Here is an 18,985-nt window from a genome sequence, read left to right as displayed (position 1 = left end):
CTGTCGCCCAGGCTGGAGTGCAGTGGTGCGATCTCGGCTCACTGCAAGCTCCGCCTCCCGGGTTCACGCCATTCTCCTGCCTCAGCCTCCCCAGTAGCTGGGACTACAGGCGCCTGCCACCGCGCCCGGCTAATTTTTTGTATTTTTAGTAGAGACGGGGTTTCACCGTGGTCTCCATCTCCTGACCTTGTGATCCGCCCCCCTCGGCCTCCCAAAGTGCTAGGATTACAGGCGTGACCCGCCGCGCCCGGCAAGACTACACTTTCAGGGATCATTTCTAGTTTGTTCCTAGAAGTTTCTCTTAACGTATAGAGTACTATATTTTTATACAAAACAAACAACAACAAAAAACCCAAAAAAATCATCACTTTACAAGCCCTGTAGAAATTTACTCATCCAGCCAAGAATTATTTATTGGTTTTAAAACCATCCACTAAATGATTGATGGAAAATGAACCAAAGTAAACATAACATTTTGGTCAAAGGGAAGTAACAATCACCAGCCATCTGGTATATCTCTCCTAATGGTATGCAATTTGAAGTACGTTAAGATCACTTCTGATGAATTCTGGCCAAAAATGAATCACAATTAGAATTAAAAAAAAAAAAAATCAGAGATTCTGAATTAGAACCATGTGAAAGCAATCATAGAAATCAAAGAACAACTCTCCCAAAGGAGCGGGTGGTGATGACTTTCTAAAGATAAATATAACTCAAACACAGAAATCTAACTTCCAGCCTGGGCAACACAGTAAGACCCTATCTCTATACAAAAAAATGTTTAACAATTAGCAGGCGGTGGTGGCACACCTGTAGTCCCAACCACTGTGGGGGTGGGGCTGAGGTGGGAAGGTCTCTTGAGCCCAGGAGGTGGATGCTGCAGTGAGCTGTGATCGCACCAGTGCACCCAGCCTGAGCCACAGAGTGAGACCCCATCTCAAAACACAAAAAACAAATCTAACTTCCTCATTCCAGTTAAAAAAGGAAACATCCACAGAAAATTTGAAGTAAAAAAAATAACATATAGAAATATCAGGCCGGGCACAGTGGCTCACGCCTGTAATCCCAGGACTTTGGGGAGGCCAAGGCAGGTGGATCACGATGTCAGGAGACCCATACCATCCTGGCTCATACCATGAAACCCCATCTCTACTAAAAATACAAAAACAAAATTAGCCGGATGTGGTGGCAGGCGCCTATAGTAACAGCTACTCAGGAGGCCGAGGCGGGAGAATGGCATGAACCAGGGAGGCGGAGCTTGCAGTGAGCTGACATCAGCCACAGCACTCCAGCCTGGGCGACAGAGTGAGACTCCGTCAAAAAAAAAAAAAAAAAAAAAAAAAAAAAATATATATATATATATATAAACAAGAAAAGTGCTTCTACATATCTTATTCTTTCAGAAATTCCTACCAGACACAGTACTAATGGCTGGACTACATTTTCTGAGGAAGTATTTTATTGCAGTTAGTAATAAAAAGTACTAGCATTTAACATTAATCAAGTACTTACTACACACTGGGGACTATTCTTAGAATTTTACATGTATGAACTTCTGGAGCTGCACAACCACCGTTTGAATCAAATATTGCTATTATCTGTATACTATGAAATGAGCAACTGAAGCCCACGGTTTAAGTACCTACCTGAGGTCCCCAAGGTAACAAGTGGCAGAGGAAGGAGTTAACACAGGCAGTCTGGCTCCTTGGCCTATGTCTTCCTTTAAAAAAAAAAAAAAAATTAGCTCACGCCTGTAATCCTGGCACTTTGGGAGACCGAGGCAGGTGGATCACATGAGGTCAGGAGTTCGAGACCAGCCTGGTCAATATGGTGAAACCCCATCTCTACTAAAAATACAAAAATTAGCCAGGCATGGCAGCACACTGCACTCCAGCCTGGGTGACAGAGCAAGACTCCATCTCAAAAAAATAAAATAAAATAAAACAAAAAATAAATTTTAGCATATATATTACATTCATAGTTAGAAAACAAACATAAATGCCTATTTGCTTTTGCCCTGCCTATTCCAGTACCCCCACCCCCAACAGATAGCCAGTTTTATTAGTTTCTTACGTATCTTTTGAATTTTTTTTTTTTTTTTTGAGACAGTTTCACTCTTGTTGCCCAGGTTGGAGTGCAATGGCGCAATTTCTGTTCACTGCAACCTCCGCCTCCTGGGTTCAAGCGATTCTCTTGCCTCAGCCTCCCAAGTAGCTGGGATTAACAGGCATGCACCAGCCCAGCTTGCTAATTTTGTACTTTTAGCAGAGATGGGGTTTCTCCATGTTGGTCAGGCTGGTCTCAAACTCCTGACCTCAGGTGATCGGCCCGCCTGGACCTTCCAAAGTGCTGGTATTATAAATACATATACTTATTACCCCTTTTCTTATTCCAAATGCATCGTGCATCATACTCTACATTCTGCACCTTGCCTTCTCTGTTAACAATACATTTGGAAGTTATTTCAGTCCCAGTATATAAAGAGCTTCCTCCTCATTCTTTTCTACAGCTATGTATGATTTTGTTGTATCGATGTACACCAAACTCCCAATGATGGGCATGAACTGTTTTTTTTTTCTTTCTTCTCTCTCTCTCCTTTCTTTCTTTCTTAAGACAGGGTCGACCGGGCGTAGTGGCTCGTGTCTGTAATCCTAGCATTTTGGGAGCCCGAGGTGGGAAGATCACTTGAGGTCAAGAGTTTGAGACCAGCCTGGTGAAACCCTTTCTCTACTAAAAATACAAAAAACTAGCCAGGCGTGGTGGCAGGCACCTGTAATCCTAGCTACTCCGGAGGCTGAGGCAAGAAAATCGCTTGAACCCAGGAGGCGGAGGTTGCAGCCAGCAGAGATTGTGCCACTGCACTCTAGCCTGGGCAACAGAGAGACTTCATCGAAAAAAAAAAAAAAAAGACAGGGTCTGGCTGTCAACCAAGCTGGAATGCAGTCGCCAGGATCTCTGCTCACTGCAGCCTTTACCTCTTGGGCTCAAGTCATCCTCCCACCTCAGCCTCCCAAGCAGCTAGGACTACAGGAGATCTCACTGTGTTGCCCAAGCTGATCTCTAATTCCTGGACTTGAGTCATCCTCCTGCTCTGGCCACCTAAACTGCTGGGATTACAGGTCTGAGCCACCACGCCCGACCTGACGCTTTATATTTTAAAATGTCTCAGGTTCCCACCTCCCCACACCTCAGTGCCTTTTTTTTTTTTTTTTTTTTTTTTTTTTTTGAGACGGAGTCTCGCTCTGTCGCCCAGGCTGGAGTGCAGTGGCCGGATCTCAGCTCACTGCAAGCTCCGCCTCCCGGGTTCACGCCATTCTCCTGCCTCAGCCTCCGGAGTAGCTGGGACTACAGGCGCCCGCCACCGCGCCCGGCTAGTTTTTTGTATTTTTTTAGTAGAGACGGGGTTTCACCGTGTTAGCCAGGATGGTCTCGATCTCCTGACCTCGTGATCCGCCCATCTCGGCCTCCCAAAGTGCTGGGATTACAGGCTTGAGCCACCGCGCCCGGCCTTTTTTTTTTTTTTTTTTGAGACGGAGTCTCGCTCTGTCGCCCTGGCTGGAGTGCTGTGACGCAATCTCGGCTCACTGCAAGCTCCGCCTCCCAGGTTCACGCCATTCTCCTGTCTCAGCCTCCCGAGTAGCTGGGACTACATGTGCCCACCACCACGCCTGGCTAATTTTTTAATATTTGTTTTAGTAGAGACAGGGTTTCACCGTGTTAGCCAGGATGGCCTTGATCTCCTGACCTCATGATCCACCCACCTCGGCCTCCCAAAGTGCTGGGATTACAGGCGTGAGCCACGGCCCCTAGCCAACGCCTTTTATTTTTCAGTTACTGGCTCTTGCAGCTTGTTTGTTTTTCCATAGTAAGTCTAGGATCAGTTCCCCTAGTTCCAAAAGAGAAAAGCCTGTCCATACTTTTACTAGGATCACATTATTATTATTATTATTATCTGAGATGGAGTCTCGCTCTTGTCCAGGCTGGAGTGCAGTGGCGAGATTTCCGCTCACTGCAACCTCTGCCTCCCGGTTCAAGCGATTCTCCTGCCTCAGCCTCCGCAGTAGCTGAGATTACAGGCGCCGGCCACCACACCCGGCTAATTTTTGTAGTTTTTTATTTTTATTTTTTAGTAGAGATAGGATTTCACAATGTTGGCCAGGTTGGTCTCAAACTCCTGACCTCAGGTAATCCACCCATCTCGGCCTCCCAAAGTGCTAGCCACCGCGCCCGACCAAGATCACATTTAATTTCATATGTTTACTTAAGTTTGCTCACACTTCTTAATGTCACATGGTATATTTATTTGTTCACATGTCACGCCCCTTAGTAGTATTTTAAAGTTCTTTCCCAATAGTTTTGAACCTTTCCCAAGTTTTTTCCATAATACTTTATCTTTTTACTGCTATTGTAAATATTAGTTTTCTTCAATTATGTATTCTAATTGATATTTGTAAATCAGAAAGCTATTTATTTGTAGATATTAATTTGGTACTCAATTAATTTTTTATAATTTAAAACTATGTCAATGACGACGGCGGGGGGGGGGTGATTTCCTTAGAAAACGCATCTTTGTCAGTAGTTTTCTTTATCACTTCACAAAATCCATACAACCTGAGAACGCCTCGACTCACTAAGAAATTAAGACACCTAGGATTTAGTCCAGACTCAAAAACACAGCAACAATTAAGCTTTCTTCAAAAAATGAGGATAACTGTGCCTAACCTAAAACCTTTGACTCCTTCATCCTGGGCGCCGCTATATGGCATTGCTTCTTAAAGCGTACAATGGTATTTAATCTAGGGCTCTGCTTAACAGCCCTATTAAAACACCCCAAAGATTTAGGGATTTGAACAGTTCGAAGCAGGCACCCCGAAACAAAAGTTCTTCTGAAACACTCGTTTAAAAAAAAAAAAAAGTCACGGTGATTTGCATTCCACTCCAATTAAAAAGAAATGCTTTTATATAAAAACTCGTTTTAAAATTACTCAACACTTAGCTTTTCCACACCTTCCATTTTCAAGTAAAAAAGACGCTCCAGGAAGATGGCACCGTTATAATTATCAGCACTTTCGACAAGGGAAGTGCAGCTCAAACGTTATACCTCAATGTTGGTCTCCTACATCTCCCTCTTAGGCACAATCACACACAATCCCACACCCAGTTTCACATTCACTCAACAATCCCAAACATCGGGTCAAACTTTGCGGACAAACTCAGGGTCACACTGGCTCAAACCCGCCTCAGAGGCCCCCACCTCCGCCCTGCACGTAGGCCAGAAGCTCTTAGACCCACTCCCTGCCCTCGCGCCGCGCCCCTAAAGATCAGGAATCCTCCCCTTTAACCTCCCCGGTCCGACCGACCCGAGACGCCCAGATCCCACCTCCTACTTTCGCGCCACGTGGACCCAGGGGCCGTACTGACCCGCGGACAAAGACCAAAATGTCCACTCGGTGCGCTACGCTTGCGCACTCCGAAGGCGAGGAAGCACTCCCAGAAATCTCCGCGACGCGGCCCGCCTCGGTCACCGCGGCCAGGCCCAGGCTGGTACTGAATTACCTTCTATTACCAGCAACGCCGCTTCTCAGGCCTTGGACTACATTTCCCTTGAGGCTTTACTGGTCGACTCTCCGTCTCCTCCCCTCCCCCCGCGAACCTGGCCGCCTCCTTCTGTGACGATGGAGCTCTTGAGGTAAGTAGTCCTTTAGCGTTAGATGACTTCAAGCTTGCTGGAGGGTCTGGAGTGGCGACGCCCTCTTCGAAGCCTCGCGGGCGCAAAAATGTCAAAACGGGTCAGGCCCCGACTCAGAAATAAGAGAACGCCATTTTGTCTCTGGCCGATGTGGCGCTGGACTACAATTCCCAGAGCCCACAGCGACCTGACGTTACGTCGTTCTTGACGTCGTGGCGAGCTTGTTAGCTCCGCAAGGACCCGGACGCGACCAGGGGAGGCAGAAGGTGAGGGGTCTGGGAGTCCTGGGCGGGGCCGGGGCGTGTCCGGAGCCTCGGATCTGTGCGCGCAGGCGGGAGCGGGCTGCGGATGCGCGGTTCTGAATGTGTGTGACTGTATGGCCGGGTGTGGGTGTCTGCAACTGTGCAGGTGTAACCGCCTGTCTCCAGGGTGTCTGTCTGGTGGTTTTTTGGTAACCATGTGTGATAGTGAGTAGCGGGGTGCAGGGTCCTTGTGACCGGGGGTGATAATGCGTGTGTCCCCGTTGTATATGTGGTCTGTTCGCCCTGTTCCTGGGGTGTGAGTACAGTTGTGACTGTGTGACCACTGCGGGTGTGCGGTTGTGATTCATGTCTCCAAGGTTTGTGCGTGGTTTTGGTTGTCTGTGCCTGACTATGCGGTGACGCCGCTTGTGTGTTCCTGTGTCCCTTGGTGTGTGTGTGGCAGGGGGGTGAGTGGTGCTGTGTATGCAGGAGTGGGGTGCCACTGCTTGTGTGAGTGTGACTGTGTGTATGTCCACAGTGAAAGTTCAGTTGTGACTGGGTGCTGTAAAGTGCCAGTGATGGCGTGTGTCCCCTGAGTGGGTGTGTGATTGTGACTACATGAGGCATTTGTGGGTGTTGGTATGTGGGACTTGCGACTATATGGGAGTGACTGTGTATCACAGTGGAGAGTAGATTGTGTGACTAGGTGTGCTTAGCGGGTATGTGATTGTGACTGGAAAGGTATTGTGACTGGAAAGGTATGGAGGTGAAGGTGGGTCTGTGATTGTGTACTGTGTCTCAAGAGTGGATGTAGGGCCAGGTGTTGTGGCTCACATCAGCACTTTGGGAGGCCAAGGTGGGAGGATCACTTGAGCCCAGGAGTTCGAGACTGGCCTGTACAAAAAAAAAAAGAAAAGGCCGGGCACGGTGTGGCTCACGCCTGTAATCCCAGCACTTTGGGAGGCCGAGGTGGGTGAATCACGTGAGGTCAGGCGTTCTAGATCAGCCTGGCCAACATGACGAAACCCCATCTCTACTAAAAGTACAAAAATTAGCTGGGTGTGGTGGCAGATGCCTGTAATCCCAGCTGTTCCAGGGGCTGAGGTAGGAGAATCACTTGACCCCAGGAGGCAGAGGTTGCAGTGAGCCAAGATCTCACCATCACACTCTAGCCTGGGGGACAAGAGCAAGACTTCATCTCAAAAAAAAAAAAAATTAAAAATTATCTGAGTGTGGTGGTCCGCGCCTGTGGTCGCAGCTACCCAGGAAGCTGAAGTGGGAGGATCTCGAGCTTGAGAGGTCAAGGCTGCAGTGAGCTGTGTTTGAGCCACTGCACTCCAGCATGGGTGACAGAGTGAGACCCTGTCTCAAAAATATAAAAGAGTGGATTTGTGGTTATGTTTGTGTGACACTGACTATATGTGCAGCACTAAGTGTGCTAGTGATTGTAGCTCTTGACCCATGCAGAAGTTAGGACAGATTCTGGCCCTGGACAGTAGTGACCTCAGCCTTTCTGAGTGACACTGGATTTAGGCAAATGCCTGGTCTTCTCTGACCACACTCCCCTATGTGGTAGGGAGGGGGATGATGGTTCAAAAATGACCTGGTTGTTCATGATTCCTTTCTCTTAACCCTTCTCCAAGAAAGGTGCCAAGTTCAAGTACATCAGGTTTTATTCTATTTCCCTGAAATCCTTCTTGTTTTTCAGGACATGCTTTTCTTTCCTTCTTCTGAAACTTCAGAACCGCTGTACCATCACCCTCACCCCCACCAAAGTAACCTGGTCTCCAGTATTTGGCATAGGAGTAATTTACTGGATGCCTTGGAGATGTACTGAAAGGCCTATATCCTCTCTGCTCCCTGCATACCTAATGTTCTTTTAAATTTTTTTCTTTGCTTTTCATTTTGAATTAATTTAATACTTTAAAATGTTACAAAAATAGAATTCCCATTTACTCTTGTTTTTTTTCTTTCTTTTCTTTTTTTTTTTTTTTTTTTTTTTGAGACCGAGTCTCGCTCTGTTGCCCAGGCTGGAGTGCAGTGGCCGGATCTCAGCTCACTGCAAGCTCCGCCTCCCGGGTTCATGCCATTCTCCTGCCTCAGCCTCCGGAGTAGCTGGGACTACAGGCGCCCGCCACCTCGCCCGGCTAGTTTTTTTGTATTTTTTAGTAGAGACGGGGTTTCACCGTGTTAGCCAGGATGGTCTCGATCTCCTGACCTTGTGATCCGCCCGTCTCGGCCTCCCAAAGTGCTGGGATTACAGGATTACAGGCTTGAGCCACCGCGCCCGGCCTTCTTTCTTTTCTTTCCTTTTTTTTTTTTTTTTTTTTTGAGATGGAGTCCTGCTGTGTCACCCAGGCTGGAGTGCAGTGCTGTGATAGCTCACTGCAACTTCCGCCTCCCCAGCTCAAGCGATTCTTCTGCCTCAGCCTCCTGAGAAGCTGAGATTACAGGCATGTGCCGCCACACTCAGCTGACTTTTTATAATTTTAGTAGAGACAGGGTTTCACCATGTTGGCCAGGCTGGTCCGAACTCCTGGCCTCAAGTGATCCTCCTGCCTCAGCATTCCAAAGTGCTGGGATTAGAGATGTGAACCACCGTGTCTGGTCTCCATTTTCCTTTTTGTAACTCCTTTGACACGCCCAGCCAATTTTTTGTATTTTTAATACAGAGGGGGTTTCACTATGTTGGCCATTTATTTTGTAGATCTGTAGTGTAGAATGTTCCTCTCTTTGGGATTATCTGATATTTCCTGTTGATTAAATTCAGATTCTGCCTTTGGGGCAAGAATACTCCAAAAGCAATGTACCCTTCTGAGTGCATCATGCCAGGGACCCACGAGGTCAATTTGTTACACTATGAGTGGTGTTAATTTTAACCACTTGGTTAAGATGGTGATTGCCAGATTTCTCTGCTGCAAAGTCACTGTTTTTCCCATTATAATTGATACATGTCTCGTGAAGAAATACTTTGTCTATGTGAATATCCCGTTTCTTATCCTACTTTCATTATTAGTCTTATCCATCGATGACGCTTGCCTGAAAAAGTTGTTACCAGCAATTTGTCAAATTGTGGGGTTTTTTGGTTTGTTTCCATCATCCCTTCTATGTTTATTAATTAGAATATATATTTATTTATTTATTTATTTTTGTGTGTGTGTGAAATGGAGTTTGGCTCTTGTTGCCCAGCCTGGGAATGCAGTGGCATGATCTAGGCTCACTGCAGCCTCTGCCTCCTGGGTTCAAGCGATTCTCCTGCCTCAACCTCCCAGGTTGCTGGGATTACAGGCACGCACCACCATGCCCGGCTAATGATTGTATTTTTAGTAGAGATGGATTTTCACCATGTTAGACAGGCTGGTCCCGAACTCCTGATCTCAGGTGATCTGCCCACCTTGGCCTCCCAAAATGCTGGTATTACAGGCGTGAGCCACCTCACCCGGCCTTATTGATTAGAATCTTACTGTTAGAAAGATATTTTTCTTCTTCCGCATTTATTTATTTACTAAATTATTTCTATAAGTATAGACTGGAATTTCTTCTGTAGGTTATAATTTCTTCTGTAGGTTATATATTCATTGCTATCATTATTTTTTTGCTCAAATTATCACACATTTGGCCACTGGGAGCCCCTTCTAATTGATTTCTGTGTCCTTTCAATGTGGCCTCTTTATTTATTATATTTATTATTTATTTTCTGGCACTGCAAGGTGTTCCACATTGATACGGTACTTTCCCTGCCCCAGTCCTGGAATCTACAAATTTCCCAGGGACCATTGGTTCCCTTTATTAGAAAATGATTTTTTTCAGCCAGGTGTGGTGGCAAGTACCTGTAGTCCCAGCTACTCGGGAGGTTGAGGCAGGAGGATTGGTTGAGCCCGGGAGGCAGAGGTTGCAGCAAGCCAAGATTACACCACTGCATTCCAGCCTGGGTGATGAAACAAGACCCTCTCTCAAAAAAAAAAAAAAAAAAAAAAAGATTTTTTGAAACCAAGGTTAGATATCTTCATTGCTTCTGAGATTTCATTGCTTCCAGGTCCTCTCAGCTATGAAATATGTTTACATGTATGTATATACAAATAATTCATGAGTTCTCCATTTCAGTGCAACACTACAGGGTTCATTCTAGAGTTCTCTCCATTTCCTTTTTTTATTTTTTATTTTTTTTTGAGACAGAGTTTTACTCTTGTTGCCCAGGCTGAAGTGCAATGGCACCATCTCGGCTCACTGCACCTTCCACCTCCCGGGTTCAAGCAATTCTCCTGCCTCAGCCTCCTGAGTAGCTGGGACTACAGGTGCCCACCACCACACCCAGCTAATTTTTTTTGTATTTTTAGTAGAGACGGGTTTTTGCCATGGTGGTCAGGCTGGTCTCAAACTCCTGACTTCAGGTGATCCTCCCGCCTCCGCCTCCCAAAGTGCTGTAATTACAAGCATGAGCCACCACGCCTGGCCTCCATTTCCTTTTTTTAAAATATAATTTTAAATTTTTTTGTGGAGACAAGGGTCTCACTATTTGCCCTGGCTGGTCTCGAGCTCCTGACCTCAAGTGATGCTCCTTCCTTGGCATCCCAAAGTTCTGAGATTATAGATGTGAACCATCATGTCTTGCCTCCATTTTCCTTTTTGTAACTCCTTTCTTTGACCTTGAAAATTGTGGCTCACATGAACCGTAATATATTTTATTTATTTGCTCAGTCGTGTGTAAAAAGTAACTTAAGAATTGCTGACCTCCACATACCATGCAGTTCTTTTTGTCTTTAGTCTTACAGTATATAGTGAAAATACAGTTTTCTAAAACTACTTTCTTCCCTAAACCCTTTGTATTCATAATATTCATGTGTAATGTAGATTGTTCATGTGTTACTGTTTGTATTTTATTTTGGGTTCCCCACACATCCTGGTTGAGTTTAATGATTTTTCAGAGTATGTGAAACAATCACATTGTTCTAAAAGTCAGAATCAAGCAAAAGGATTTACTGAGTCACTCCTCCATCATTTCTTCTCTCCTAATGCCATTGCCCATTGTTTTTTGTTTGTTTGTTTGTTTTTTGTTTTTTTTTTTTTTGAGACGGAGTCCCGCTCTGTCACCCAGGCTGGAGTGCAGTGGCCCAATCTCGGCTCACAGCAACCTCCACCTCTCGAGTTCAAGCAATTTTCCCACCTCAGCCTCCCAAGTACCTGGGATTACAGGCATCCACCATCATGCCCGGCTAATTTTTGTGTTTTTGTGGAAATGGGGTTTCACCCTGTTGCCGCCTGCCTTGGCCTCCCAAAGTGCTGGGATTATAGGCATGAGCCACCGCACCCGGCCCCCATTCTTTCTACCCAGTTCCCACTTACCTATTTCAGTAACCACTATTGTCACTTTTTTGGTTTTATGGTTAAATAAACGTAGGAAGGAATTTACCATTTTAGGGTGCAGTGGCTCACTCCTGTAATCTTGGCACTATGAGAGGTCGAGGTGGGAGAATTGTTTGAGCCCAGGAGTTTGAGGCCAGCCTGGGCAACATGATGAAACCTCATCTCTACAAAAAATTAAAAACTAGCCAGACGTAGTGATGCACGCCTGTAGTCCCAGCTATTTGGGAGGCTGAGGTAGGAGGATCTCTTGAGTCTGGGAGGTCAAGGTTGCAGTGAGCTGTGATCATGCCACTGCACTCCAGCCTGAGTGACAGAATGAGACCCTATCTCAAAAAAATAAAAATAAAAACACTGGGAAAAAGGCTTTTGGTTAGAGTTTTTACTCAGAGTGGTCGCTTTTTCAGGAAGAGATTACTAAGGTTAAGATGGAGATTCCTGTACCTGCCTAGCTCCCATAACTTGGCCAACTTCTCCCAGCCCCCCAGCCCAGGCCCTTGTGATGTGGGATCCCAGGCCCTAAAGAATGTGAATTGCAGAGACAGGGAACATTTAGGCATACAGCTTCAAATTTTACTAGGTGGTGTAGAGATGGCTCAACTTTCCAGAAGGATTTGTACAAAGTTTTGATGTTGGAGCTCTAAAACAGCATGGTTTTGCTGGATCAGAATCAACTTATAGGCTGGGCACAGGGGCTCACACCTGCAATCCCAGCACTTTAGGAGGCTGAGGTGGGAGGATCACTTAAGGCCAAGAGTTCAAGACCAGACTAGGCAACATATTGAGATCCTGTCTTTACAAAAAATTTAAAAATTAGCCAGGTGTAGTGGCATGCCTGTGGTCTCAGCTATTTGGGAGGCTGAAGCGGGAGAATCACCTTAGCCCAAGAGGCTGAAGCTATGACTGTGCCACTGCCCTCCAGCCTGGGTGAGAGTGAGATCCTGTTCCCCTCGCAAAAAAAAAAAAAATTGTCCTGTAACTCACAATTCACATTTTGTTTCACATTGTGGGTTTGTGAAAAATCCCTTTGAGACATATGGAGCTGGAATTGGACAGCTCTGCTGTTATTTCTGAAGCTTCCTCTTTTTAAAAATTGCTCTTTCTCACATTGACCAAGCGTCTGAGTCAGAATTTTTATCTAGTCAAAGTATAGCCTAATTTGTGTATTGGTTAGGACAGGCTAAGTTATGCTGTGGTGGCAAACAGCCCGTGAATCTCAGTGGCTTACAGAATAGCATTTTATTTCTGCTCGCGTACATGTCCCGTGTGGGTCAGCAGAGACAGGGTTCCACACCAAAGAAGGTCCGCCACCCTTGGCTGCATCATCTGAAACACAGATGGTCACCACATGCACGAAGAGAAAAACTGGAGAATTGTGCAGTCTTTCCGGTGCCTTCAACTGAAGTGACAGTCATCACCTCAGCTGAGATTTCACTGGCTAAAGCAGTGCATGGCCCTACCTAAGTGCAAGGGGCTGGAAAATGTCATTTTCTTTGTGCCCAAAACTGGATAATGGTGAAACATTAGTAATGCCTACCACACTGGCTAAGACCCATTTCTTTTTCTTTGTTTTTTGTTTGTTTGTTTGTCGTTGTCGTTTGTTTGTTTTGTTTTGTTTTTTTGAGACAGAGTCTTGCGCCAGGCTGGAGTGCAGTACCGTGATCTTGGCTCACTGCAACCCCCGCCTCCCGGGTTCAAGTGATTCTCCTGCCTCAGCCTCCCGAGTAGCTGGGATTACAGGCACCTACCACCATGCCTGGCTAATTTTTTTTTGTATTCTCCTGCCTCAACCTCCTGAGTAGCTGGGAGTGCAGGTGCACGCCACCACGCCCAGCTGAATTTTTGTATTTTTAGTAGAGACACGGTTTGACCATATTGGCCAGGCTGGTCTTGAACTCCTTGCCTCAAGTGATCAGCCCACCCTGGCCTCCCAAAGTGTTGGGATTAGCGGGGTATGAGCCACTGTGCCTGGCCTAACAAGGGTATTAAATCTGATCTAATTAGAGGTGCAAGAAGCTTCCTATAGGGGGTGTGTCAAAAGAAATACTTTTTTTTTTTTGAAATGGGGTTTCACTCTGTCACCCAGGCTGGAGTGCAGCGGCACGATCTCGGATCACTGCAAGCTCTGCCTCCCAGACTCAAGTGATCCTTCCACCTTGGCCTCCCAAGTAGCTAGGATCACAGGCATGCACCATCACACCTGGCTAATTTTTGCATTTTTGGTACAGATATGGTTTTGCCATGTTGGCCAGGCTAGTCTTGAACTCCTGAGCTCAAGTGATCTGCCTACCTCAACCTCCAAAAGTGCTGGGATTACAGATGTGAGCTACTGAGCCCAGCTAAGGAAGACTAACTTAATCAGTGGGGATGGTGTCGAGAAAACTTTTCTGTAAAATGTAGAATAGGAATTGGGTTCTGAAATCTCAGGGAGGTTTAATAGGCAGAAAAGGGACAGAGAATATTCTGAGCACAGTGAAATGCAATGGCAAAAACACTGGACTGAAAGCGAATGGTGTGTTTGGGAGACTGAGAATGATTTGGAATGAGTTGTGTAGTTTGCGGAAAGGTCTAGATAAGTGCTATCCAACAGGATGTTCTGTGAGGATGGAAATCTTCAAATCTGTGCTGTAAATATTGTAGTCATAGGTGGCTACTGAGCATATGAAATGTGGCTAGAATGGCTGAGAAACTAAAGTTTTTATTTGATTTTAATTAATCTAAATTTAAATTTAATTAGCTCTAGAATCTAGAGGCAGATAATGCTGGAGATGACATCAGGGATTAGAAAATGAAGGTGTACGGGCTGGGTGCAGTCGCTTATGCCTGTCATCCCAGCACTCTGGGAGGCCGAGGTGGGCCAATCACTTGAGGTCAGGAGTTGAAGACCAGCCTGGCCAACATGGCAAGACCCCGTCTCTACAAAAGTTACAAAAATTAGCAGAGCATGATGGTGCACGCTTGTAATTCCAGCTACTTGGGAGGCTGAGGCAAAAGAATTGCTTGCACCTAGGAGGTGGGGGTTGCAGTGAGCCAAGAGTTCATCAGTGCACTGCAGCCTGGGTGACAGAGCGAGATTCTGTCTCAAAAAAAAAAAAAAAACAGAATATGAGATCAACTGGGACTTGAATTATTTTCTTTCCTCTTGCCTAGAACAGTGCCAGTTGAGACAGGAGCCCAGTAAATATGAAAGAACTCTGACTTCCTTTTCTCTGCCTCCATATCTATCAGACAGAGTTTTACTTTTGTAGCCCAGGCTAGACTGCAATGGTGCGATCTCAGCTCACCACAACCTCTGCCTCTCGGGTTCAAGCAATTCTCCTGCCTCAGCCTCCTGAGTAGCTGAGATTACAGGCATGCACCACCACGCCCTGCCAATTTTTTGTACTTTTAGTTGAGATGGGGTTTCTCCATGTTGGTTAGGCAGGTCTTGAACTCCCAACCTCAGGTGATCCACCCACCTTGGCCTCTCAAAGTGCTGGAATTACAGGTGTGAGCCACTGCACCTGGCTGTCTAGTCTTAAAAAAAAAAAAAAAAAAAAAAAAAGAATGAAAGCAGTAGGGAGGGCTCAGATGAGAAATAAAGAGTGCTGGGCCAAGAGGCTTCTAGAAATTGAGTTCCCATGGAGGGCAGTACTCTGGATGTGTGGATATGCAAGCAAGAGGCCTGTATTACTGGGGCTTTCTTGCTTCTGTCTGGTGAGTCGAACTGGGGCTGGAGGCATTGACAGGGCCTATAGTGTGCATGGTGTTGTCCCATTTTGGACTTGGAAGGAGGAAGTGGAGCCAGTGAGATGCCCAGGAGGTTTTGCCTGTTGAGCCCAGAGAAGCTAGAAGACTTTGTTTAGGGATGTGTTTTATTCAAGATTTGGCCTGCATAGATTGTCTGTGTTCCTAGCCTGATGGTACCGTCCTCATCCTATGCATCAAGTGAGTGTAAGTTGTAATATCCTTGCTGTAATTTGAAGCAGGTGGGAGCCTTCTAGGCCCCATCTAGGGCCAAGTTTAGCATCAACAAGATGGAGGACTGTGTCCGCCATAATCCCTCCCTTGGTAATGCCTGCGTTCTGTGTCAGTGCTGCAGTACATCTACTTTGAAACCATCTTTCTGCTTTTAGGTTCCTTACTGTTTAGGAAGAGACTGGGTTTTGTTAACTCTGCAGTTTTGTTTTGTTTTGTATTTTGTTTGTTTGTTTTGAGACCAAGTCTCGCTCTGTTGCCCAGGCTGGAGTGTGGTGGCACAGTCTCGGCTCACTGCAACCTCCACCTTTCAGGTTTGAGCAATTCTCGTGCCTCAGCCTCCCAAGGTGCTAGGATTACAGGCGTGAGCCACCACGCCTGGCCAACTCTCTAGTTCTTAATGTTAGTTCTTGTGTGGTAGGACATGGAGAGGCGGGAGAAGCAGATCTGAGACATTGGAAGTACAGTTCTTTTAAGCTCATCTATTTGGGAGTGCTGAGGCAAGCTCGGTTTATCAGAGGTTACCCCATCTCCCCCCATTTTGCTTTTTCAGGACTCTGCACTTGTCCAAGAGAAGAATCCAGAGAAATCAGAGCAGGTCAAATAGTTCTAAAAGCCATGGCCCAGGTATGTTGAAATTCCTTCTATCCTTAGAATAATCTGTCTTCACCCCAGATTATATGGACACTGTGTTTTTTATCCTGGAGCTTCCCTGTATCCTTTTCACAGTTCATCCATTCCAGGAGATGAGTGATGGTGCCCAAGTCCCTCGGTGGCCCTCTCCTCTCCAGCATTGTCCACGTGTCTGTAGTCCTCTTAGCAGAGGCAGAGCATAGGCTGGGTGTGGTGGCGCATGCCTGTAATCTCAGCACTTTGGGAGGCTGAGGCGGGCGGATCGCTTGAGGCCAGGAGTTCGAGACCAGCCTGGACAACATGGTGAAACCCCGTCTCTACTAAAAATATAAAAATTAGCCAGGCGTGGTACTGCATACCTGTAGTCCCAGCTACTCAGGAGGCTGAGGCAGGAGAATCGTTTGAACCCAGGAGATAGAGGTTGTAGGGAGCCAAGATTGCCCCACTACACTCCACCCTGGGAGACAGAACGAGACTCTGTCTAAATAAATAAATAATAAATAAATAAATGCTCTTAGCAGAGCACCAGTGCAGTAGAAATACCTTATCTTGAGAGAAATATGAGCGTCTCCCTTATCATAACTGTGGTTGATGGGGGCCAAAGATGAAATAAAATAGTTTCATCTTTTCCATTGTCTTGGGTGGTTTCTTTCTTCTGTGTTTTTGCTTTGTTTCGTTTTTTGAGACAGGGTCTCACTCTCTCACCCAGACTGGAGCACAGTGGGGCAATCAAGGCTCACTGCAGCCTCAGCCTCCTGGGCTCAAGCCATCCTCCCACTTCAGCCTCCCAAATAGCTAGGACCACAGCCACATGCCACCACTCCCAGCTAACTTTTTAAGTTTTTGTAGAGACCAGGTCTCACTGTGTTGCCCAGACTGGTCTCAAACTCTGGGGCTGAAGCAGTCCTTCCACCTCAGCTGCCTAGTACTGGGATTACAGGCATGAGCCACGGCACCTGGATTCTTTATTCTATTTTTAAATGTTACCCCCTCTTGAAAAAAATCACAAGACATTTAATACTGTCAATATATATATATATATAGCTGGGCACAGTGGTGATGGGTGCCTATAATCCCAGCTACTTGAGAGGCTGAGGTAGGAGAATCACTTGAACTCAGGAGGCCAAGGTTGTCATAAGCAGAGATCACGCCACTGCACTCCAGCTTGGGCGACACAGCGAGACTCTGTCTCAGAAAATATATATATAGGCCGGGTGTGGTTGCTCACGCCTGTAATCACAGCACTTTGGGAGGCCGAGGCGGGAGGGTCACGAGGTCAAGAGATCAAGACCATCCTGGTCAACATGGTGAAACTCTGTTTCTACTAAAAATACAGAAACTAGCTGGGTGCAGTGGCAGGTATCTGTAGTCCCAGCTACTCGGGAGGCTGAGGCAAGAGAATCGCTTGAACCTGGGAGGTGGAGGTTGCAGTGAGCTGAGATTGCACCACTGCACTCCAGCCTGGGCGACAGAGCAAGACTCCGTCTCAAAAAAAAAAAAAAAAAAATTCCAACTTTCTTTTAGTTGGCCAGTCATTAAAGATATTTACAAAAATCTGAAACAATGCCACTAAATTTTTTGATTTTGACAATAGAGTTATGTTTCATAAAATATGTTATTGATATTAACAGGTAACAGGTTTCTTTGTTGTTAAAATATTTTTAAAATTTCTCAGCTGGATTCAGTGTCTGATACCTGTAATCCCAGCACTTTGGGACGCTGAGGCAGACGGATCCCCTGAGGTCAGGAGTTCGAGACCAGCCTGACCAACACGATGACACTGTCTGTACTAAAAATACAAAAATTAGCCGGGCATGGTGGCACGTCTGTAATTCCAGCTGCTCAGGAGACTGAGGCACGAGAATCACTTGAACCTGGGAGGCAGAGGTTGCAGTGAGCCAAGATTATATCACTGCACTCCAGACTGACTGATAGAATGAGACTGTCTCAAAAAAAAAAAAAAAATTAAATTTCTTTCTTTTAATTTCTAAGGTGGGAAAATGTTGATAGATATAACCAGCATTAAGAAAAGTTCTGGCCAGGCACAGTGGCTCACCCTGTAATTCCAACACTTTGGGAGGCCAAGGTAGGAGGATCGCTTAAGACCAGGCGTTCAAGACCAGCTGGGGCAATGTAGTGAGACCCCATCTCTACAAACAAAAATTTAAATTTAAATTTAAAAACACAAAGTTAGGCATGGTGGCTCACGCCTGTAATCCCAGCACTTTGGGAGGCCAAGGCAGGTGAATTACCTGAGCTCAGGAGTACAAGACCAGCCTGCACAACATGGCAAAACCCTGTCTCTACAAAAAAAATATATGTACGAAATTTAGCCGGGTGCAGTGGCGTGCCACCTGTAGTCCCAGCTACTCAGGAGGCTTAGGCAGGAGAATCGCTTGAGCCTGGGAGGCAGAGGTTGCAGTGAGTGGAGATCACGCCACTGCACTGCAGCCTGGGCAACAGAGTTAGACACTGTCTCAAAAAAAAAGAGAGAAAGAAACAAAGAAATTCATTTAAAAGGGTGTTATGTTTTACCCAACATCAGGGTGTTTGCAATAGAAGCCCACAGCCTTCTCTCTCCACATAGACATGGTAGCAGTTGGTCTTGGTCTCTGTATGTGGTAACATCTGTTTTCCCTTTAGGAAGGGGCCGTGATTGGGAACTTTAGTGATGGAACACTCTTCAGTCTTGCAAGGATATGTATGAGAGATGAATAACCATAAAATGGTCCATTTTAAGGTTGAACATATGTGTTGGTTGTAGGTCACATTTATGTAACCTACAACATGTATGGAGGTATACCCTCCATCAGCTTTCTGATTTCAGGAACAAGCAGAAGTGGACAGTGAAGGAATGTGAATATTAGCAAGCATATAATAAATCCTGAAGATTTTACACATCTTGTGTTTCTAATTTTTTTTAATTTTAAATTTTTGTCAGTACATAGTGGGTGTGTGTATTTATGGAGTACGTGAGATGTTGTGATACAGGCATGCAGTGTGAAATAACCACATCATGAAGAATGGGGTATCCAACCCCTCAAGCATTTATCCTTTGAGTTACAAACATTCCAATGACACTCTTTATTTTAAAATATACAGT

General features: G+C 45.8%; 2 protein-coding genes across 34 annotated transcripts in view; one reads left to right on the top strand and one right to left on the bottom strand.

Annotated features, from left to right (window-relative positions):
• ZNF146 (zinc finger protein 146) overlaps nt 1–5,975 on the bottom strand; it is a 29,355-nt gene extending 23,380 nt beyond the window's left edge. For 4 of the 29 annotated variants that reach the window (XR_004440775.1, XR_004440778.1, XR_004440776.1 and 1 more), the window contains exons 1-2: nt 5,381–5,526; nt 1,647–1,720 (exon numbers count right to left, since the gene is read on the bottom strand). The gene's annotated coding sequence lies outside the window, so the exon portion shown is untranslated. Of the gene's footprint in view, nt 1–877; nt 888–1,258; nt 1,269–1,646; nt 1,721–5,380 lie in introns of those variants that run through there. The other 25 variants (XM_033225894.1, XM_033225889.1, XM_033225899.1 and 22 more) reach the window with 14 other exon arrangements.
• Nucleotides 5,493–18,985, top strand: part of ZNF565 (zinc finger protein 565) — a 32,099-nt gene continuing 18,606 nt past the window's right edge. The window contains exons 1-2 of one of the 5 annotated variants that reach the window (XM_033225878.1): nt 5,493–5,689; nt 15,803–15,876. In XM_033225878.1, coding sequence (XP_033081769.1) covers nt 15,868–15,876 — 9 coding nt within the window. In that variant the 5' untranslated portion in view covers nt 5,493–5,689; nt 15,803–15,867. Of the gene's footprint in view, nt 5,690–5,825; nt 5,956–5,999; nt 6,704–14,799; nt 14,989–15,802; nt 15,877–18,985 lie in introns of those variants that run through there. The other 4 variants (XM_033225877.1, XM_033225879.1, XM_033225876.1 and 1 more) reach the window with 4 other exon arrangements.

Source organism: Trachypithecus francoisi, unplaced genomic scaffold (assembly GCF_009764315.1).
Source record: "Trachypithecus francoisi isolate TF-2019V2 unplaced genomic scaffold, Tfra_2.0 Lachesis_group12, whole genome shotgun sequence".
Taxonomy (NCBI): Eukaryota; Metazoa; Chordata; class Mammalia; order Primates; family Cercopithecidae; genus Trachypithecus; species Trachypithecus francoisi.
The sequence above is the reverse complement of the archived record's forward strand: the minus strand, read 5'-3'. Positions and strand labels throughout refer to the sequence as shown.